The 24751-nt window shown below is 38.7% G+C and overlaps 1 protein-coding gene across 4 annotated transcripts in view; it reads left to right on the forward strand.

Moving 5' to 3' along the window:
* The window catches only part of arhgef10la (Rho guanine nucleotide exchange factor (GEF) 10-like a), a 456971-nt gene that overhangs the window by 108947 nt on the left and 323273 nt on the right, over positions 1-24751 (forward strand). For all 4 annotated transcript variants that reach the window (XM_061977629.1, XM_061977630.1, XM_061977632.1 and 1 more), the window contains 2 exons: positions 15371-15550; positions 20481-20597. In XM_061977629.1, coding sequence (XP_061833613.1) covers positions 15371-15550; positions 20481-20597 — 297 coding nt within the window. The remainder of the gene's footprint in view (positions 1-15370; positions 15551-20480; positions 20598-24751) is intronic.

The following is a 24751-nucleotide window of genomic DNA, read 5'->3' on the forward strand; positions in this document are numbered from 1 at the left end:
ATAGTGGATCTAACATAATAGTGTGAGAGTCCAGTCCATAGTGGATCTAACATAATAGTGAGAGTCCAGTCCATAGTGGATCTAACATAATAGTGTGAGAGTCCAGTCCATAGTGGATCTAACATAATAGTGAGAGTCCAGTCCATAGTAGATCTAACATAATAGTGTGAGAGTCCAGTCCATAGTGGATCTAACATAATAGTGAGAGTCCAGTCCATAGTAGATCTAACATAATAGTGTGAGAGTCCAGTCCATAGTGGATCTAACATAATAGTTTGAGAGTCCAGTCCATAGTGGATCTAACATAATAGTGTGAGAGTCCAGTCCATAGTGGATCTAACATAATAGTGAGAGTCCAGTCCATAGTAGATCTAACATAATAGTGTGAGAGTCCAGTCCATAGTGGATCTAACATAATAGTTTGAGAGTCCAGTCCATAGTGGATCTAACATAATAGTGTGAGAGTCCAGTCCATAGTGGATCTAACATAATAGTGAGAGTCCAGTCCATAGTGGATCTAACATAATAGTGAGAGTCCAGTCCATAGTGAATCTAACATAATATTGTGAGAGTCCAGTCCATAGTGGATCTAACATAATAGTGAGAGTCCAGTCCATAGTGGATCTAACATAATAGTGTGAGAGTCCAGTCCATAGTGGATCTAACATAATATTGTGAGAGTCCAGTCCATAGTGGATCTAACATAATAGTGAGAGTCCAGCCCATAGTGGATCTAACATAATAGTGTGAGAGTCCAGTCCATAGTGGATCTAACATAATAGTGAGAGTCCAGTCCATAGTGGATCTAACATAATAGTGAGAGTCCAGTCCGTAGTGGATCTAACATAATAGTGAGAGTCCAGTCCATAGTGGATCTAACATAATAGTGTGAGAGTCCAGTCCATAGTGGATCTAACATAATAGTGTGAAAGTCCAGTCCATAGTGGATCTAACATAATAGTGTGAGAGTCCAGTCCATAGTGGATCTAACATAATAGTGAGAGTCCAGTCCATAGTGGATCTAACATAATAGTGAGAATCCAGTCCATAGTGGATCTAACATAATAGTGAGAGTCCAGTCCATAGTGGATCTAACATAATAGTGTGAGAGTCCAGTCCATAGTGGATCTAACATAATAGTTTGAGAGTCCAGTCCATAGTGGATCTAACATAATAGTGTGAGAGTCCAGTCCATAGTGGATCTAACATAATAGTGAGAGTCCAGTCCATAGTAGATCTAACATAATAGTGTGAGAGTCCAGTCCATAGTGGATCTAACATAATAGTTTGAGAGTCCAGTCCATAGTGGATCTAACATAATAGTGTGAGAGTCCAGTCCATAGTGGATCTAACATAATAGTGAGAGTCCAGTCCATAGTGGATCTAACATAATATTGTGAGAGTCCAGTCCATAGTGGATCTAACATAATAGTGAGAGTCCAGTCCATAGTGGATTTAACATAATAGTGTGAGAGTCCAGTCCATAGTGGATCTAACATAATAGTGAGAGTCCAGTCCATAGTGGATCTAACATAATAGTGAGAGTCCAGTCCATAGTGGATCTAACATAATAGTGTGAGAGTCCAGTCCATAGTGAATCTAACATAATAGTGAGAGTCCAGTCCATAGTGGATCTAACATAATAGTGAGAGTCCAGTCCGTAGTGGATCTAACATAATAGTGAGAGTCCAGTCCATAGTGGATCTAACATAATAGTATGAGAGTCCAGTCCATAGTGGATCTAACATAATAGTGTGAAAGTCCAGTCCATAGTGGATCTAACATAATAGTGTGAGAGTCCAGTCCATAGTGGATCTAACATAATAGTGAGAGTCCAGTCCATAGTGGATCTAACATAATAGTGTGAGAGTCCAGTCCATAGTGGATCTAACATAATGAGAGTCCAGTCCATAGTGGATCTAACATAATAGTGTGAGAGTCCAGTCCATAGTGGATCTAACATAATAGTGAGAGTCCAGTCCATAGTGGATCTAACATAATAGTGAGAGTCCAGTCCATAGTGGATCTAACATAATAGTGAGAGTCCAGTCCATAGTGGATCTAACATAATAGTGTGAGAGTCCAGTCCATAGTGGATCTAACATAATAGTGAGAGTCCAGTCCATAGTGGATCTAACATAATAGTGTGAGAGTCCAGTCCATAGTGGATCTAACATAATAGTGAGAGTCCAGTCCATAGTGGATCTAACATAATAGTGTGAGAGTCCAGTCCATAGTGGATCTAACATAATAGTGAGAGTCCAGTCCATAGTGGATCTAACATAATAGTGAGAGTCCAGTCCATAGTGGATCTAACATAATAGTGAGAGTCCAGTCCGTAGTGGATCTAACATAATAGTGAGAGTCCAGTCCATAGTAGATCTAACATAATAGTGTGAGAGTCCAGTCCATAGTGGATCTAACATAATAGTTTGAGAGTCCAGTCCATAGTGGATCTAACATAATAGTGTGAGAGTCCAGTCCATAGTGGATCTAACATAATAGTGAGAGTCCAGTCCATAGTAGATCTAACATAATAGTGTGAGAGTCCAGTCCATAGTGGATCTAACATAATAGTTTGAGAGTCCAGTCCATAGTGGATCTAACATAATAGTGTGAGAGTCCAGTCCATAGTGGATCTAACATAATAGTGAGAGTCCAGTCCATAGTGGATCTAACATAACAGTGAGAGTCCAGTCCGTAGTGGATCTAACATAATAGTGAGAGTCCAGTCCATAGTGGATCTAACATAATAGTGTGAGAGTCCAGTCCATAGTGGATCTAACATAATAGTGTGAAAGTCCAGTCCATAGTGGATCTAACATAATAGTGTGAGAGTCCAGTCCATAGTGGATCTAGCATAATAGTGAGAGTCCAGTCCATAGTGGATCTAACATAATAGTGTGAGAGTCCAGTCCATAGTGGATCTAACATAATAGTGAGAATCCAGTCCATAGTGGATCTAACATAATAGTGAGAGTCCAGTCCATAGTGGATCTAACATAATAGTGTGAGAGTCCAGTCCATAGTGGATCTAACATAATAGTGAGAGTCCAGTCCATAGTGGATCTAACATAATAGTGTGAGAGTCCAGTCCATAGTGGATCTAACATAATAGTGAGAGTCCAGTCCATAGTGGATCTAACATAATAGTGAGAGTCCAGTCCATAGTGGATCTAACATAATAGTGAGAGTCCAGTCCGTAGTGGATCTAACATAATAGTGAGAGTCCAGTCCATAGTAGATCTAACATAATAGTGTGAGAGTCCAGTCCATAGTGGATCTAACATAATAGTTTGAGAGTCCAGTCCATAGTGGATCTAACATAATAGTGTGAGAGTCCAGTCCATAGTGGATCTAACATAATAGTGAGAGTCCAGTCCATAGTGGATCTAACATAATATTGTGAGAGTCCAGTCCATAGTGGATCGAACATAATAGTGAGAGTCCAGTCCATAGTGGATCTAACATAATATTGTGAGAGTCCAGTCCATAGTGGATCTAACATAATAATGAGAGTCCAGTCCATAGTGGATCTAACATAATAGTGTGAGAGTCCAGTCCATAGTGGATCTAACATAATAGTGAGAGTCCAGTCCATAGTGGATCTAACATAATATTGTGAGAGTCCAGTCCATAGTGGATCTAACATAATAGTGAGAGTCCAGTCCATAGTGGATCTAACATAATATTGTGAGAGTCCAGTCCATAGTGGATCTAACATAATAGTGAGAGTCCAGTCCATAGTGGATCTAACATAATAGTGAGAGTCCAGTCCATAGTGGATCTAACATACTATTGTGAGAGTCCAGTCCATAGTGGATCTAACATAATAGTGAGAGTCCAGTCCATAGTGGATCTAACATAATATTGTGAGAGTCCAGTCCATAGTGGATCTAACATAATAGTGAGAGTCCAGTCCATAGTGGATCTAACATAATAGTGTGAGAGTCCAGTCCATAGTGGATCTAACATAATAGTGAGAGTCCAGTCCATAGTGGATCTAACATAATAGTGAGAGTCCAGTCCATAGTGGATCTAACATAATATTGTGAGAGTCCAGTCCATAGTGGATCTAACATAATAGTGTGAGAGTCCAGTCCATAGTGGATCTAACATAATAGTGAGAGTCCAGTCCATAGTGGATCTAACATAATATTGTGAGAGTCCAGTCCATAGTGGATCGAACATAATAGTGAGAGTCCAGTCCATAGTGGATCTAACATAATATTGTGAGAGTCCAGTCCATAGTGGATCTAACATAATAATGAGAGTCCAGTCCATAGTGGATCTAACATAATAGTGTGAGAGTCCAGTCCATAGTGGATCTAACATAATAGTGAGAGTCCAGTCCATAGTGGATCTAACATAATATTGTGAGAGTCCAGTCCATAGTGGATCTAACATAATAGTGAGAGTCCAGTCCATAGTGGATCTAACATAATATTGTGAGAGTCCAGTCCATAGTGGATCTAACATAATAGTGAGAGTCCAGTCCATAGTGGATCTAACATAATAGTGAGAGTCCAGTCCATAGTGGATCTAACATACTATTGTGAGAGTCCAGTCCATAGTGGATCTAACATAATAGTGAGAGTCCAGTCCATAGTGGATCTAACATAATATTGTGAGAGTCCAGTCCATAGTGGATCTAACATAATAGTGAGAGTCCAGTCCATAGTGGATCTAACATAATAGTGTGAGAGTCCAGTCCATAGTGGATCTAACATAATAGTGAGAGTCCAGTCCATAGTGGATCTAACATAATAGTGAGAGTCCAGTCCATAGTGGATCTAACATAATATTGTGAGAGTCCAGTCCATAATGGATCTAACATAATAGTGAAAGTCCAGTCCATAGTGGATCTAACATAATATTGTGAGAGTCCAGTCCATAGTGGATCTAACATAATAGTGAGAGTCCAGTCCATAGTGGATCTAACATAATAGTGTGAGAGTCCAGTCCATAGTGGATCTAACATAATAGTGAGAGTCCAGTCCATAGTGGATCTAACATAATATTGTGAGAGTCCAGTCCATAGTGGATCTAACATAATAGTGAAAGTCCAGTCCATAGTGGATCTAACATAATATTGTGAGAGTCCAGTCCATAGTGGATCTAACATAATAATGAGAGTCCAGTCCATAGTGGATCTAACATAATAGTGTGAGAGTCCAGTCCATAGTGGATCTAACATAATAGTGAGAGTCCAGTCCATAGTGGATCTAACATAATATTGTGAGAGTCCAGTCCATAGTGGATCTAACATAATAGTGAGAGTCCAGTCCATAGTGGATCTAACATAATATTGTGAGAGTCCAGTCCATAGTGGATCTAACATAATAGTGAGAGTCCAGTCCATAGTGGATCTAACATAATAGTGAGAGTCCAGTCCATAGTGGATCTAACATACTATTGTGAGAGTCCAGTCCATAGTGGATCTAACATAATAGTGAGAGTCCAGTCCATAGTGGATCTAACATAATATTGTGAGAGTCCAGTCCATAGTGGATCTAACATAATAGTGAGAGTCCAGTCCATAGTGGATCTAACATAATAGTGTGAGAGTCCAGTCCATAGTGGATCTAACATAATAGTGAGAGTCCAGTCCATAGTGGATCTAACATAATAGTGAGAGTCCAGTCCATAGTGGATCTAACATAATATTGTGAGAGTCCAGTCCATAGTGGATCTAACATAATATTGTGAGAGTCCAGTCCATAGTGGATCGAACATAATAGTGAGAGTCCAGTCCATAGTGGATCTAACATAATATTGTGAGAGTCCAGTCCATAGTGGATCTAACATAATAATGAGAGTCCAGTCCATAGTGGATCTAACATAATAGTGTGAGAGTCCAGTCCATAGTGGATCTAACATAATAGTGAGAGTCCAGTCCATAGTGGATCTAACATAATATTGTGAGAGTCCAGTCCATAGTGGATCTAACATAATAGTGAGAGTCCAGTCCATAGTGGATCTAACATAATATTGTGAGAGTCCAGTCCATAGTGGATCTAACATAATAGTGAGAGTCCAGTCCATAGTGGATCTAACATAATAGTGAGAGTCCAGTCCATAGTGGATCTAACATACTATTGTGAGAGTCCAGTCCATAGTGGATCTAACATAATAGTGAGAGTCCAGTCCATAGTGGATCTAACATAATATTGTGAGAGTCAAGTCCATAGTGGATCTAACATAATAGTGAGAGTCCAGTCCATAGTGGATCTAACATAATAGTGTGAGAGTCCAGTCCATAGTGGATCTAACATAATAGTGAGAGTCCAGTCCATAGTGGATCTAACATAATAGTGAGAGTCCAGTCCATAGTGGATCTAACATAATATTGTGAGAGTCCAGTCCATAGTGGATCTAACATAATAGTGAGAGTCCAGTCCATAGTGGGGTCAGCAGGAAACCATCCCGAGCGGAGACGGGTCAGCAACACAGAGATGTTCCCAACCGATGCACAGGCGAGCGGTCCACCCCGGGTCCCGACTCTGGACAGCCAGCACTTCATCCATGGCCAACGGACCTGTCCCCCCCCCCCCCCCCCCCCCCCCCCCCTCACCCCCTCCACAAGGGAGAGGGGAGCAGAGGAGAAAAGAAAAGAAACGGCAGATCAACTGGTCTAAAAGGGGGGTCTATTTAAAGGCTAGAGTATACAAATGAGTTTTAAGATGGGACTTAAATGCTTCTACTGAGGTAGCATCTCTAATTGTTACTGCTAGAACATTCCATAGTACTGGAGCCCCAATAGAAAACGCTCTATAGCCCGCAGACTTTTTTTGGGCTCTGGGAATCACTAATAAGCCGGAGTTCTTTAAACGCAGGTTTCTTGCCGGGACATATGGTACAATACAATCAGCAAGATAGGACGGAGCTAGACCGTGTAGTATTTTATACGTAAGTAGTAAAACCTTAAAGTCACATCTTAAGTGCACAGGAAGCCAGTGCAGGTGAGCCAGTATAGGCGTAATATGATCAAACTTTCTTGTACCAACTGTAATCTTTTAATGCTAGACATAGGGAGACCCCAAAATAATAAGTTACAGTAATCGAGACGAGACGTAACGAACGCATGAATAATGATATCCGCGGATAAAATAGAACAAATTTTAGCGATATTGCTGAGATGAAAGAAGGCCGTTTTAGTAACACTCTTAATGTGTGACTCAAAGGAGAGAGTTGAAACTGAGTTGACATTGAAACAACATGCTTTTTGACAACGTTTAATCAATGTTGGGTTCTGCCGTTGGTTTGATCATTGAATTTTGGTAGTTTTCCTACCAATATTCTACAACACAAATACAACATTGAAACAAAATGCTTTTGGACAACGTTTATTCAATGTTGGGTTCTGAGGTTGATTTAACATTGAATTTTGGTCATTTACTACCAACCAATATTCTACAACACAAATACAACGTTGAAACAAATTTGTTTTTGACGTTTATTCAATGTCAGGTTCTGACGTTGATTTGACCATTGAAATGTTGGTCATTTCCCAACCAATATTCAACAACACAAATACAACATTAAAACAACATGCTTTTTGACAACGTTTATTCAATGTTGGGTTCTGAGGTTGATTTAACATTGAATTTTGGTCATTTACTACCAACCAATATTCTACAACACAAACATAATGTTGAAACAACATTTTTTTTGACGTTTAATCAATGTTGGGTTCTGATGTTGATTTGACCATTGAATTTTGGTCGTATCCCAACCAATATTCTACAACACAAACCTATCGTTGAAACAATTTGCTTTTTGACAACGTTTAATCAATGTTGGGTTCTGACGTTGACATTTGGTCATTTCCCAACCAATATTCTAAGAAACATGCTTTTTGACAATGTTTAATCAATGTTGGGTTCTGACGTTGATATTTGGTCATTTTCCAACCAATATTCTACAACACAAACACAACGTTGAAACAAAAAAGTTTTTCACGTTTAATCAATGTTGGGTTCTGACGTTGATTTGATCATTGAATTTTGGTAGTTTTCCTACCAATATTTCTACAACACAAACATTGAAACAACATGCTTTTTGACAACATTTATTAAGTGTCAGGCTGTGTCGTTGATTTGACCATTGATATTTGGTCATTTCCCAACCAATATCCTACAACACAAATACAACATTGAAACAACATGCTTTTTGACAACGTTTAATCAATGTTGGGTTCTGACGTTGATTTGACCATTGAAATTTGGTCATTTCCCAACCAATATTCTACAACACAAATACAACGTTGAAACAAATTTGTTTTTGACGTTTATTCAATGTCAGGTTCTGACGTTGATTTGACCATTGAAATGTTGGTCATTTCCCAACGAATATTCAACAACACAAATACAACATTAAAACAACATGCTTTTTGACAACGTTTATTCAATGTTGGGTTCTGAGGTTGATTTAACATTGAATTTTGGTCATTTACTACCAACCAATATTCTACAACACAAACATAATGTTGAAACAACATTTTTTTTTACGTTTAATCAATGTTGGGTTCTGATGTTGATTTGACCATCGAATTTTGGTCGTTTCCCAACCAATATTCTACAACACAAACTTAACGTTGAAACAATTTGCTTTTTGACAACGTTTAATCAATGTTGGGTTCTGACGTTGACATTTGGTCATTTTCCAACCAATATTCTACAACACAAACATAACGTTGAAACAAAAAAGTTTTTCACAACGTTTAATCAATGTTGGGTTCTGACGTTGATTTGACCATTGAATTTTGGTAGTTTTCCTACCAATATTTCTACAACACAAACATTGAAACAACATGCTTTTTGACAACATTTATTAAGTGTCAGGTTGTGTCGTTGATTTGACCATTGAAATTTGGTAGTTTTCCTACCAATATTTCTACAACACAAACATTGAAACAACATGCTTTTTGACAACATTTATTAAGTGTCAGGTTGTGTCGTTGATTTGACCATTGAAATTTGGTCATTTCCCAACCAATATTCTACAACACAAATACAACGTTGAAACAACATGCTTTTTGACAACGTTTAATCAATGTTGGGTTCTGAGGTTGATTTAACATTGAATTTTGGTCATTTACTACCAACCAATATTCTACAACACAAATACAACGTTGATACAAAAATGTTTTTCACAACGTTTAATCAATGTTGGGTTCTGACGTTGATTTGATCATTGAATTTTTTGTAGTTTTCCTACCAATATTTCTACAACACAAACATTGAAACAACATGCTTTTTGACAACATTTATTAAGTGTCAGGTTGTGTCGTTGATTTGACCATTGATATTTGGTCATTTCCCAACCAATATTCTACAACACAAACATAACGTTGAAACAAAAACGTTTTTCACAACGTTTAATCAATGTTGGGTTCTGACGTTGATTTAACATTGAATTTTGGTCATTTACTATCAACCAATATTCTACAACACAAACATAATGTTGAAACAACATTTTTTTTTACGTTTAATCAATGTTGGGTTCTGATGTTGATTTGACCATTGAATTTTGGTCGTTTCCCAACCAATATTCTACAACACAAACCTAACGTTGAAACAATTTGCTTTTTGACAACGTTTAATCAATGTTGGGTTCTGACGTTGACATTTGGTCATTTCCCAACCAATATTCTAAGAAACATGCTTTTTGACAATGTTTAATCAATGTTGGGTTCTGACGTTGATATTTGGTCATTTCCCAACCAATATTCAACAACACAAATACAACATTAAAACAACATGCTTTTTGACAACGTTTATTCAATGTTGGGTTCTGAGGTTGATTTAACATTGAATTTTGGTCATTTACTATCAACCAATATTCTACAACACAAACATAATGTTGAAACAACATTTTTTTTACGTTTAATCAATGTTGGGTTCTGATGTTGATTTGACCATTGAATTTTGGTCGTTTCCCAACCAATATTCTACAACACAAACCTAACGTTGAAACAATTTGCTTTTTGACAACGTTTAATCAATGTTGGGTTCTGACGTTGACATTTGGTCATTTCCCAACCAATATTCTAAGAAACATGCTTTTTGACAATGTTTAATCAATGTTGGGTTCTGACGTTGATATTTGGTCATTTTCCAACCAATATTCTACAACACAAACATAACGTTGAAACAAAAAAGTTTTTCACAACGTTTAATCAATGTTGGGTTCTGACGTTGATTTGATCATTGAATTTTGGTAGTTTTCCTACCAATATTTCTACAACACAAACAATGAAACAACATGCTTTTTGACAACATTTATTAAGTGTCAGGTTGTGTCGTTGATTTGACCATTGATATTTGGTCATTTCCCAACCAATATTCTACAACACAAATACAACGTTGAAACAACATGCTTTTTGACAACGTTTATTCAATGTTGGGTTCTGAGGTTGATTTAACATTGAATTTTGGTCATTTACTACCAACCAATATTCTACAACACAAATACAACGTTGAAACAAATTTGTTTTTGACGTTTATTCAATGTCAGGTTCTGACGTTGATTTGACCATTGAAATTTGGTCATTTCCCAACCAATATTCTACAACACAAATACAACATTGAAACAACATGCTTTTTGACGACGTTTATTCAATGTTGGGTTCTGAGGTTGATTTAACATTGAATTTTGGTCATTTACTACCAACCAATATTCTACAACACAAACATAATGTTGAAACAACATTTTTTTTGACGTTTAATCAATGTTGGGTTCTGATGTTGATTTGACCATTGAAATGTTGGTCATTTCCCAACCAATATTCTACAACTCAAACCTAACGTTGAAACAATTTGCTTTTTGACAACGTTTAATCAATGTTGGGTTCTGACGTTGACATTTGGTCATTTCCCAACCAATATTCTAAGAAACATGCTTTTTGACAATGTTTAATCAATGTTGGGTTCTGACGTTGATATTTGGTCATTTTCCAACCAAAATTCTACAACACAAACATAACGTTGAAACAAAAAAGTTTTTCACAACGTTTAATCAATGTTGGGTTCTGACGTTGATTTGATCATTGAATTTTTTGTAGTTTTCCTACCAATATTTCTACAACACAAACATTGAAACAACATGCTTTTTGACAACATTTATTAAGTGTCAGGTTGTGTCGTTGATTTGACCATTGAAATTTGGTCATTTCCCAACCAATATTCTACAACACAAATACAACGTTGAAACAACATGCTTTTTGACAACATTTATTCAATATTGGGTTCTGACAAATTAATTGATCATTGAAATTTGGTCATTTCCCAACCAATATTCTACAACACAAATACAACGTTGAAACAACATGCTTTTTGACGACGTTTATTCAATGTTGGGTTCTGATGTTGTTTTGACCATTGAATTTTGGTCATTTCCCAACCAATATTCTACAACACAAACACAACGTTGAAACAACATGCTTTTGACAACGTTTATTCAATGTTGGGTTCTGACGTTGATTTGACATTAAATTTTGGTCGTTTACTACCAACCAATATTCTACAACACAAATACAACGTTGATACAAACATTTTTTTCATAACGTTTAATCAATGTTGGGTTCTGACGTTGATTTGATCATTGAATTTTTTGTAGTTTTCCTACCAATATTTCTACAACACAAACATTGAAACAACATGCTTTTTGACAACATTTATTAAGTGTCAGGTTGTGTCGTTGATTTGACCATTGATATTTGGTCATTTCCCAACCAATATTCTACAACACAAATACAACGTTGAAACAACATGCTTTTTGACGACGTTTAATCAATTTTGGGTTCTGACGTTGATCTGACCATTGAAATGTGGTCATTTCCCAACCAATATTCTACAACACAAATACAACGTTGAAACAACATGCTTTTTGACAACGTTTAATCAATGTTGGGTTCTGACTTTGATTTAACATTGAATTTTGGTCATTTACTACCAACCAATATTCTACAACACAAATACAACGTTGATACAAACATTTTTTTCACAACGTTTAATCAATGTTGGGTTCTGACGTTGATTTGATCATTGAATTTTTTGTAGTTTTCCTACCAATATTTCTACAACACAAACATTGAAACAACATGCTTTTTGACAACATTTATTAAGTGTCAGGCTGTGTCGTTGATTTGACCATTGATATTTGGTCATTTCCCAACCAATATTCTACAACACAAATACAACATTGAAACAACATGCTTTTTGACAACGTTTAATCAATGTTGGGTTCTGACGTTGATTTGACCATTGAAATTTTGGTCATTTACTACCAACCAATATTCTACAACACAAATACAACGTTGATACAAACATGCTATTTGACAACGTTTAATCAATGTTGGGTTCTGACGTTGATTTGATCATTGAATTTTGGTAGTTTTCCTACCAATATTTCTACAACACAAACATTGAAACAACATGCTTTTTGACAACATTTATTAAGTGTCAGGTTGTGTCGTTGATTTGACCATTGATATTTGGTCATTTCCCAACCAATATTCTACAACACAAATACAACGTTGAAACAACATGCTTTTTGACAACGTTTATTCAATGTTGGGTTCTGACGTTGATTTGACCATTGAATTTTGGTCATTTACTACCAACCAATATTCTACAACACAAATACAACGTTGATACAAACATTTTTTTCACAACGTTCAATCAATGTTGGGTTCTGACGTTGATTTGATCATTGAATTTTTTGTAGTTTTCCTACAAATATTTCTACAACACAAACATTGAAACAACATGCTTTTTGACAACATTTATTAAGTGTCAGGTTGTGTCGTTGTTTTGACCATTGATATTTGGTCATTTCCCAACCAATATTCTACAACACAAACATAACGTTGAAACAAAAAACGTTTTTGACAACGTTTATTCAATGTTGGGTTCTGACGTTGATTTAACATTGAATTTTGGTCATTTGCCAACCAACAAGGTGGATCCAACGTTAGACATCAACTTTGTCTCAATTTACCAACACAACAATTCTGCAACGTTGTTTCAAAGTCAGTTTTAAAGGACATGTACGTATAACCAACGTTGTATCAATGTCTTGTGCCTGAGTCCCCTTCCTGTTGTGCTGTAACTTTCCTGCAGGCAGCTAATCGATCAACTCAGTCCTCACAAATACGTGAACATGTGCTTTTGTTTGAAATAGATGAAAGGTGTGTCACTGTGGCGTTTACTTAAAGGTCGCAAACGGCAGCTTCACGACTGAACGCTCACACTTGAGACAAACAACACGAGGAGACGGCCGTGCGCGTGTCAGTGGAAAATGTGTCTTGTCACAACGTCAAGCCGAGTAAACACAGCGAGCCCACAAGCCCAATTAGACATTGACGTTCTTCCTCGCCAGTCGGCCAATCACACACCTGGTTGCCTTGGAAGGGCTTTTTAGGGGGGGGAAGCAAACATAAAAAAGGCCCACATTATGTCCGCTTGGTGTACAAAGACGTGCAGCTGACAGGCGTTGTCAACATCTCAGTGAGTTCACTTTTACCATCTTTTTCAGACCATAGGGCGCATCGCATTAAAGGAGTCATGCTATGATTATTGTTCTACATGTAAAAGACTTCCTTGTGGTCTACATAACATGTACTGGTGCTTCTTTGCTCAACATGTGGCATATAATATGTTGACCAAACCGTCTCCTCACGCGTCTTCTCTTCGTCATCTTTGTTGTAGCGGTAGTTTTTAGCGCTTCCATAGCGAGTCTACTGAGAGATATACGTTAGAACTGTACGCTACTTTGTATTAGAAATGGCAACAGCAGAGAATGAACGCCCCACAACAAGAGGATAGAGAAAAATAAGTAGTTCATTGACTACAATGGAGGACTCATGCACATTTTCAGGACTTATGCAGATCCCAAATACATATCAGCAGGTACTAGAAGGTAGGTAAAGTTGGTTTTGCATATTATTGCGAAACAAAACGCCAGATACAGTCTCCTAATAGGTGCCACTTTGGGGTCCTTATACACACACCATAATAATACTGTATGTTGAAGCACAGTACGTCTGACTATGGTAATCGTAATGCTCCGACAATCCATCAAGCGGTGCGTTTTTGTAGCTTCCCAACGTCGTACTAAAGCATTTTGACAGATTTTTGAGCGCTGTGTGTAATTTTCTGTATTCTCAATGGAACATCAAAGTTTTGGTGTTGCTTGCAAACTTTTATTTGCTAGCGTCATTTATTGAGCAAGCATCAACCTGGCACTGCCTTTGTTTGCCGGCCCAGTCACATAATATCTACGGCTTTCCACACACACAAGTGAATGCAATGCATACTTGGTCAACAACCATACAGGTCACACTGAGGGTGACCGTATAAACAAGTTTATCACTGTTACAAATATGCGCCACACTGTGAACCCACACCAAACAAGATTGACAAACACATTTCGGGAGAACATCCGCACCGTAACACAACATAAACACAACAGAACAAATACCCAGAACCCCTTGCAGCACTAACTCTTCCGGGACGCTACAATATACGCCCCCACCTCAACCCCGCCCACCTCAACCTCCTCATGCTCGCTCAGGGAGAGCATGTCCCAAATTCCAAGCTGCTGTTTTGAGGCATGTTTAAAAAAATAATGCACTTTGTGAGTTCAATAATAAATATGGCAGTGCCATGTTGGTATTTTTTTTCCATAACTTGAGTTGATTTATTTTGGAAAACCTTGTTACATTGTTTAATGCATCCAGCGGGGCATCACAACAAAATTAGGCATAATAATGTGTTCATTCCACCACTGTATATATCGGTATCGCTTGATATCGGAATCGGTAATTAAGAGTTGGACAATATCGGAATAAAAAAAGCCATTATCGGACATCTCTCGTTCAAAGCGTTGGAACAAAACAAAGCCTCCGAGGCAGAAGAGTTTTAACAAACAAACGTATCCAGAACATTCAACTTACTGAATTCGATGAATTATTTTGATCAGAAGGTTGGAGTTTTTTATATCTTCTAGTTATTTCACTTGCCACACTACACAATAATAAAAGTATGCATGTTTCATGCTAATATCATATCGGGGGGATAACGGCATCCATTCTTGGTATGGTATCAGAAGTGGAAAAGCTGTATCAGGACAGCCCTGGTTATCCAGTCACAGAATCTTAGAAGGTTTTTAGGAAGTGACAGATCTTAGCTTCCTTACCAACCGACTTACAGCTTATTTCAGTTAATGTTGTGTAACAAACAGTTTTCTTATTTCTACGATGAAGGGAAATCAAACAATGTCGGGGGGGGAAAGCTGGGAATGCAGTCGTCGCACGAGGGAGTAAGTCTTGATTAGTCCTGGAAATACTGGAGTTCTCTCTCTGCAGGAATACCACAGACCTCTGCTGGAGGCCGAGCCGCGCATCCTGAGTCCACGGAAGATCCGGCCCATTTTCCACCGAGTCCGGGAGATCACGCAGTGCCACGCCATGTTTCAGATCGCGCTGGCGTCGCGTGTGGCCGAATGGGACAGCTGCGAGACGATCGGAGACTTGTTCGTGGCCTCGGTCAGTGTGATCCTCTTCTTTTGTAGCCAAAGTTCACTTTCAGGCTGACATTGTAAGTAGGAACGTTCATTTAAATCATTTGCTTTTTGCCCTCAAAGTCGTCCTGGATTTCAGTTTGTAAACATTAACAAACTAAAACTACAACTATTGATCTACACTGCAAAACGTCAGTGTTCAAATATGTATGCATATATATATATATATATATATATATATATATATATATAGGTAATTATATATATTTAGGTATGTGTATGTATGTATATAAATAGGTATTTTTATATATATATATATATATATATATATATATATATATATATATATATATATATATATATATATATATATATGTATGTATGTATGTATGTATATTAAGGCTGCAGCTAACGATTATTTTTCTATCGATTAATCTATAGATTATTTTTTTCGATTAATCGGTTAATCTATAGATTATTTTTTCCGATTAATCTATAGATTATTTTTCCTTTTACCGATTATTTTTTTTATTTAAAATGAAGATGAAAAAATAAATGTAGGCCAGTTTTTTCAAAAGGCATGGCTTTTATTTACAAAAAAAAAAGTATGGCCACTCAGTCAACATTGACAACAACATGACAAAATATTCTGTAACAATGTAAACATTTAACAAAATTAAAAGTAGCTTATTTGCTTTTAATGTGCAAATATAAAAGTAAACATCCAGTGCAAATCTTAATATTCTGCAATAGTATAAGCATTTCAAAAGTAAAAGTATTGCTTATTTTGCTTTAAAATGTGCAAAAATAAAGATAAACATCCAATTCAAAAAAGTGCAAAACGGAAATATTCTGTAACAGTGTAAACATTTCAACAAAAGTAAAAGTATTGCTTATTTGCTAAAATGTGCAAAAATAAAGATAAACATCCAATACAAAAAAGTGCAAAACGAAATATTCTGTAACAACAGTGTAAACATTTCAACAAAAGTAAAACTTTTGCTTATTTTGCTTAATAACACAACAATGATAGTATGATTAAAGTGAAAGTTAATTGTTCGTTTGTACATAGTATACGTAATTGTTGATGTTGTAAAAGGTATTTGCACAACTAATTAACGTTAGCGTTAAAGAGGAGCGCGTCTTTGTAAACACTGAACAGGCACGCCAAACGCTCCTCTCAGAGCGAAACGGTGCTTTAGTTTATGAATTTACAACGCAGATACAAATGACACATTCATGTTTTTGTGTAATGATGACAACGTATACTCACGCGGACGATTGACTAGTTGATGGTGATGGCAAGAACGCTGCCGTTGTGCTGCTATGATAGGCCATTTCCGCTCGACACAGTGTGCATACAACAACATTATTAGCAGAGGTGGGTAGAGTAGCCAGAAATTGTACTCAAGTAAGAGTACTGTTACTTTAGAGATTTATTACTCAAGTAAAAGTAAGGAGTAGTCACCCAAATATTTACTTGAGTAAAAGTAAAAAGTATGTTGTGAAAAAACTTCTCAAGTACTGAGTAACATACACACACATATCATATATATATATATATATATATATATATATATATATATATATATATATATATATATATATATATATATATACACACACACACACACACATACATATATATATATATATATATATATATATATATATATATATATATATATATATATACATACATTGATATATACAGTATATAATTTATATTAATTTATTTTGCCGTTTTTGTTTACATGTTAAAGGTGTTTTAATAATTATATATGCATGTTTAACATATAGATTCCTTTCTTTCATGAAGACAAGAATATAAGTTGGTGTATTACCTGATTCTGATGACTTGCATTGATTGTAATCAGGAAGTAGTGCTGGTAACGTCCACGTTTTCAAATGGAGGAGAAAAAAAGTTCCTCCTTTCTGTCTAATACCACATGAAAGTGGTTGTTATTTGGCATCTTATTTGTCCACCTTCCATATTCGTTTTTATACCCTTTACAAGAAATACATTGGCGGCAAACTCCGTAGCTTGCTAGCTTGTTTGCGCTGGCTTTCGGAGACTCTTATTTTGAAAGCGCAGGCGCAATGGAGCGGGACTTTTATTGTGAAGACAGGAACTGTGCAGTCAGTCTTTACGGTTGAAATAAAAAAGGGTCTTTTTTCCTTCACACTTTTGATTGATTGATTGGAACTTTTATTAGTAGATTGCACAGTACAGTGCATATTCCGTACAATTGACCACTAAATGGTAACACCCGAAGTTAGCTCGGAGCCAGTCAGGTCATGTGACCCCTGGCTCTGTTTGATTGGTCCAACGTCACCAGTGACTGCATCTGATTGGTGGAACGAAGTGAAACGTCACCAGTAAGGCAAGCACTTTGAAGGTCTGTCTGACAGACCAAAACAAACAAAGCGTGCATTAACAGATCGATAAAAATTAGTAGCGAGTAGCGAGCTGAATGTAGATAAAAGTAGCGGAGTAAAAGTAGCGTTTCTTCTTAGGCCGTTTATTGAAATACTCCCACACTTTTGACGACTTTTGGCGTGCTTTTTTCCCCTCGCTCGCACCGCTCGCATCGTCTGCTTTGCGCTCCGCCATGACGGTAGTGTGACGTAAATATGCGACGCGTCGACGAACAAAAACGTCCTCGACGTATTTACGTAACCGATGACGTCGACTACGTCGACGCGTAGACGTAGTCGTTTCAGCCCTAATGTATATATATATATATATATATACTAGAGATGCGTGGTTTGCGGGCACAACCGCGGAGTCCGCGGATTATCCGCGGATCGGGCGGATGAAATTAAAAAAAATTAGATTTTATCCGCGGGTCGGGTCGGGCGGTTGAAATAAAAAAAAGAAAGATTTTAAATAGATTCAGGCGGGTGGCAGTTAAACCAATTCGGAAATATATATACATAGTTAAATGTTGTTACCCACATACGAAAAATGAGCAGGCACCTGCAGCATATGCCACAACAGAAGAAAAAAAAAAGAAGAGATGGACACTTTTACGAAGCGGAGAAGGGACGCCTCGCCGGGGTCCGGGACCGAGGCCCCTTCCCCCGAGAGGGCCCCACCAGGAGCCGTAGCTGAGGCGATCCGCGAGAAGGGCCCAACGCACGTCCAGGGTCACCACCGCGCCCACCGCACCAACACCCCGCCTCGTCCGCCTTCGCCGCGGCCGGCGTCACGCGCAGCAGGTAAGCAGCTTACCTGCCCGCCACCCCCGTGGCCGGGGGCTCGTAACAGGGGTCACTCCGCGCGCTCCGCCCGCGCAGCTTACCTGCCCGCCACCCCTGTTGCCGGGGGCGCGTGACAGGGGTCACTCCGCGCGCAGTGCGCTCACGAAAGGGGTGGGGCTCACCCTGGTTGATATAGACAGCAGGACGGTGGCCATGGAAGTCGGAACCAGCTAAGGAGTGTGTAACAACCCACCTGCCGAATCAACTAGCCCTGAAAATGGATGGCGCTGGAGCGTCGGGCCCATACCCGGCCGTCGCCGGCAGCGAGACGCGCTTGGAGGTGCGCTCAGCGCGGCTCCCATATGATTGCGCACTGGTGTGCGTCTGGGCCGTGACAGCGTGGCACGCGAATGTCTGTGCTGCATTGGATCAGTCTCCTTTCTTTAACAGGCAAAAGCTTTATAACCTCACTAATGCCTTGCATCGTCTATATTAGATATATAACAACGGGCGGATGCGGTTCTGATTAAATGTTAGATCGGGTGGATGGCGGATGGTTGACGACTTTATGATGCGGTTGCGGATGAAATAATTGCCTATCCGCGCATCTCTAATATATACACTAGGGCTGCAACAACTAATCGATTAAAATCGATTATAAAAATAGTTGGCGATTAATTTAGTCATCGATTCGTTGGATCTATGCTATGCACATGCGCAGAGGCTACTTTTTTTATTTTTTTATTTTTACTTTAAAAAAAAGTTTTTATAAACCTTTATTATAAACTGCAACATTTACAAACAGCTGAAAAACAATAATCAAAATAAGTATGGTGCCAGTATGCTGTTTTTTTAAATAAAATACTGGAAAGTATAGAAATGTAGTTTATCTCTTTTATCCGATTATTAATCGATTAATCGAAGTAATAATCAACAGATTAATCGATTATCAAATGAGTTGTTGGTTGCAGCCCTAATATATATATATATATATATATATATATATATATATATATATATAGGTAGGTAGGTGTGTATATATATATATATATATATATATATATATAGGTAGGTATATGTATGTATGTATTTGTATAAATGTATATAATAATAATAATTATTATTATGGATTAAATTTGATAGCGCTTTTCTATCAATTAGATATGTATGTATTTATATACTGTATGTGTGTATGTATGTATATATGTGTATATGTCTGTATATATATATATATATATGTTTGTATATATGTGTATATGTATATATGTTTGTGCATATATATATATATATATATGTATATGCACTTTTATTTATGTATGTATATATATTCATATACACATTATTATTTATTAATTTTTTTTACTTAGGAGGTCCTGCAGGCTGAATGTGGCCCGCGGGGGGGGGACACACACACACACCACTGCTCTAAATGATCCACCGGCCATCACAGTGCTGCTATATTGCTATCTTCACAGTGCTGCTATATTACTATCTTCAGACCGAGCGCCAAATGAGGCCTCAGTGGAAAAAGAAAAGTGCCAGATAGAAATGACTTTATTCTCTTATAAAAGTGCATCCTTGAAGAAAGTGCAAGGACAGATAGATTAGTCGTGTATTTTTTCCTCAGCCCAACACTTACGCAATCAAAGCTGCCTGTGGCGGATGCAGACTGAACTCTTTTGCAAATGTGTCCAAACAAATGTACGTTTGTGTTCCCGCGCTGAATAAGATGCTCTTTGGTGTGTCTGCAGTTCTCCAAGTCCATGGTGCTGGATGTGTACAGCGACTACGTCAACAACTTCACCAACGCCATGGCTCTCATTAAGAAGGCCTGCCTGTCCAAACCGGCCTTTCTTGAATTCCTAAAGGTGAGCTTTTATTTTGAAGAGACCGAGACCTTCCTATGTTGTCTTCCTCTTCGTGTGGGGCTGATTGGAACCCCTTTCCAAAGCTAACTGCGTTAATACACACCTCTTAACTTTCTAACCTATACTTTCCAAAATGCACCTTTTATGTGCTGAATAGATGTCTTTCAGCTGTGAAAAGGTCTCCTATTAGTTGGGGGAAAATATATTCCCTGCTTCCTCAAATAGTGTCTGGGGGCATTCGTTCACTCAACTGCCGCTTTTATTTAGGAGTGCATTATTGTGTTGTTGCAAATGATGGCATAGACATTTGAACACTCATACTCAAGCACATGCTATTTAAGTGTGAAGGAGGTTTGATATAGAAATAGAAAATACTGTACAATATACAGAACAAGACAAGAGTACTGGAGTAATAAATAACAATCAGTGTCGAATGTATTGCACTCGAAGGGTAATATTGCACAGTAGGATATTGTATAGGGGTGAATTATTATTATAAGTTAGAGTTCAAGATGGTGACAGCGATGGGAAAGAAACTGTCTCTGAGCCTGTTTGTTCTGGCTCTGATGCACGTGTAGCGCCTGCTCGATGGTAGCAGGTGGAGCAGGTGGAAGCCAGGGTGTGTGCTGTCCTTGCTGATGCTTTTTGCTCTGTTGAGGCAGCAGGAGTTGTGTAAATCCTTCAGGGAGGGGAGGGGGCAGCCGATGATTTTTTGTGCAGACTTTATGACCCTCTGAATCGCCTGTTTGTCTGCTTCAGTGCAGCTGGCGTACCACACTGTTATGCAGTCCGTCAGCAGGCTCTCGACAGCCGAGCGATAGAAGGCACCATCAGCTGCCTCTCCAGTCTGTTCTTCCTCAGCACCCTCAGGAACTGGAGTCTCTGCTGGGCCTTCCGGATGACCGCAGTTATATTTTTGGTCCAGGAGAGGTCAGCAGATATGAGGGTGCCGAGGAACTTGAAGGCGCTGACTCTCTCCACCTCCTCGCTGTTGATATAGAGGGGGGCAGAGTCTGCAGTGTTTTTCCTGAAGTCTAAGATGAGTTCCTTGGTTTGTGTGGTGTTCAGCGTAATAGTTTTGCATGCTTATACTTGACCTGACAGGAACTGGCAATTAAGGACTTTTGTAAAGGTTGCCGTAGAACAGTGGTGTGCAAACTACGGCCCGCCAGCCTCTTCAATTTGGCTTGCGAGACGTCATGAGTTCAATGCTTTCTAATTCATCTTACATCCCAGGCGGTTTCTGACTGCTACATATTTGCTGCCATCTTGTGGACAATGTGGATAAATCAGATCAGTGACCCTTCAAAGTACGTTCAGTTCAGTTCAGTTACAGTTTATTTGGAACATGCATACAATACAATGTAATGCGTCACATTTTTCCAGTTGTTTCATTATAGCACGTCCGAAAAGGAGTAGGAAGAAGCTGATTTTATTTAATCCTATCCCTTTTAATATCATAGCAGTGTTATCCCATTTCCTTGTTCTCTAATATACCGTAGTACAGTGATTTTCAACCACTGTGCCGCGGCCCGTGAGATATTGTCTGGTGTGCCGTGGGAAATTATGCAACTTCACCTAATTGGTCCAAAAAATATTTTTTTGCAAATCAATAATCAGAGGTGGGTAGAGTAGCCAGAAATTGTACTCAAGTAAGAGTACTGTTACTCTAGAGATGTATTACTCAAGTAAAAGTAAAGAGTAGTCACCCAAATATTTACTTGAGTAAAAGTAAAAAGTATGTTGTGAAAAAACTACTGAGTAACTGATGAGTAACCTGTTCGTTTATTGATGACGGCAACTAATAATGCACAAAAACATAAAAATAGTAATGAGCAAATAATAATACATTAAAATAAAAAAAAATAAGGCATATTGAGCCACAATAACTTAACAGCACCATAGGCTCAGTAGGCAGAGATTACAAAGGAAAATAACAAGTTAGCCTTTACGCAAACCATAAACTGATTGGTGTGGGCTGCATCTGAGAACACACTGTGCACTTCTGATTGGTGTTTGTATGCATGCGCGTGCGTGCGTGCGTCTGTCTGTCTGTCTGTCTGTCTATGAGACTGCAGTGCGTTAATAAATGTCCCCACACGATGTACATTTGACAGTGATTCATAGCAGGGAAGCTAACATCAGCCTACGGTGACAGCCAAAATATCTACTAACGTTACTTACCGCCATGTGCTTCCTCAAATTTGATGTTGAGTTCATGTAAGCTTAAGCTTGTTGTTGTTGTTTGTCGCTGAAACTTTATGTGCAGTTAATCATGTGATCGCCTGGCTCTGTTTGATTGGTGAAACGGAGTCAAACGTCACCAGTGACTGTATTTGATTGGTGAAACGGAGTCAAACGTCACCAGTGACTGCATTTGATTGGTGAAACGGAGTCAAACGTCACCAGTGACTGCATTTGATTGGTGAAACGGAGTCAAACGTCACCAGTGACTGTATTTAATTGGTGAAACGGAGTCAAACGTCACCAGTGACTGTATTTGATTGGTGAAACGGAGTCAAACGTCACCAGTGACTGCATTTGATTGGTGAAACGGAGTCAAACGTCACCAGTGACTATTTGATTGGTGAAACGGAGTCAAACGTCACCAGTGACTGCATTTGATTGGTGAAACGGAGTCAAATGTCACCAGTGACTGTATTTGATTGGTGAAACGGAGTCAAACGTCACCAGTGACTGCATTTGATTGGTGAAACGGAGTCAAATGTCACCAGTGACTGTATTTGATTGGTGAAACGGAGTCAAATGTCACCAGTGAGTGTATTTGATTGGTGAAACGGAGTCAAACGTCACCAGTGACTGTATTTAATTGGTGAAACGGAGTCAAACGTCACCAGTGACTGTATTTGATTGGTGAAACGGAGTCAAACGTCACCAGTGACTGCATTTGATTGGTGAAACGGAGTCAAACGTCACCAGTGACTGCATTTGATTGGTGAAACGGAGTCAAACGTCACCAGTGACTGTATTTGATTGGTGAAACGGAGTCAAACGTCACCAGTGACTGTATTTGATTGGTGAAACGGAGTCAAACGTCACCAGTGACTGCATTTGATTGGTGAAACGGAGTCAAACGTCACCAGTGACTGTATTTAATTGGTGAAACGGAGTCAAACGTCACCAGTGACTGTATTTGATTGGTGAAACGGAGTCAAACGTCACCAGTGACTGCATTTGATTGGTGAAACGGAGTCAAACGTCACCAGTGACTATTTGATTGGTGAAACGGAGTCAAACGTCACCAGTGACTGCATTTGATTGGTGAAACGGAGTCAAATGTCACCAGTGACTGTATTTGATTGGTGAAACGGAGTCAAACGTCACCAGTGACTGCATTTGATTGGTGAAACGGAGTCAAATGTCACCAGTGACTGTATTTGATTGGTGAAACGGAGTCAAACCTCACCAGTGACTGCATTTGATTGGTGAAACGGAGTCAAACGTCACCAGTGACTGTATTTGATTGGTGAAACGGAGTCAAACGTCACCAGTGACTGCATTTGATTGGTGAAACGGAGTCAAACGTCACCAGTGACTGCATTTGATTGGTGAAACGGAGTCAAACGTCACCAGTGACTGCATTTGATTGGTGAAACGGAGTCAAACGTCACCAGTGACTGTATTTGATTGGTGAAACGGAGTCAAACGTCACCAGTGACTGTATTTGATTGGTGAAACGGAGTCAAACGTCACCAGTGACTGCATTTGATTGGTGAAACGGAGTCAAACGTCACCAGTGACTGCATTTGATTGGTGAAACGGAGTCAAATGTCACCAGTGACTGTATTTGATTGGTGAAACGGAGTCAAACGTCACCAGTGACTGTATTTGATTGGTGAAACGGAGTCAAACGTCACCAGTGACTGCATTTGATTGGTGAAACGGAGTCAAATGTCACCAGTGACTGTATTTGATTGGTGAAACGGAGTCAAACCTCACCAGTGACTGCATTTGATTGGTGAAACGGAGTCAAACGTCACCAGTGACTGTATTTGATTGGTGAAACGGAGTCAAACGTCACCAGTGACTGCATTTGATTGGTGAAACGGAGTCAAACGTCACCAGTGACTGCATTTGATTGGTGAAACGGAGTCAAACGTCACCAGTGACTGCATTTGATTGGTGAAACGGAG

This window comes from Nerophis lumbriciformis, linkage group LG18 (genome assembly GCF_033978685.3).
Source record: "Nerophis lumbriciformis linkage group LG18, RoL_Nlum_v2.1, whole genome shotgun sequence".
Lineage (NCBI taxonomy): Eukaryota > Metazoa > Chordata > Actinopteri > Syngnathiformes > Syngnathidae > Nerophis > Nerophis lumbriciformis.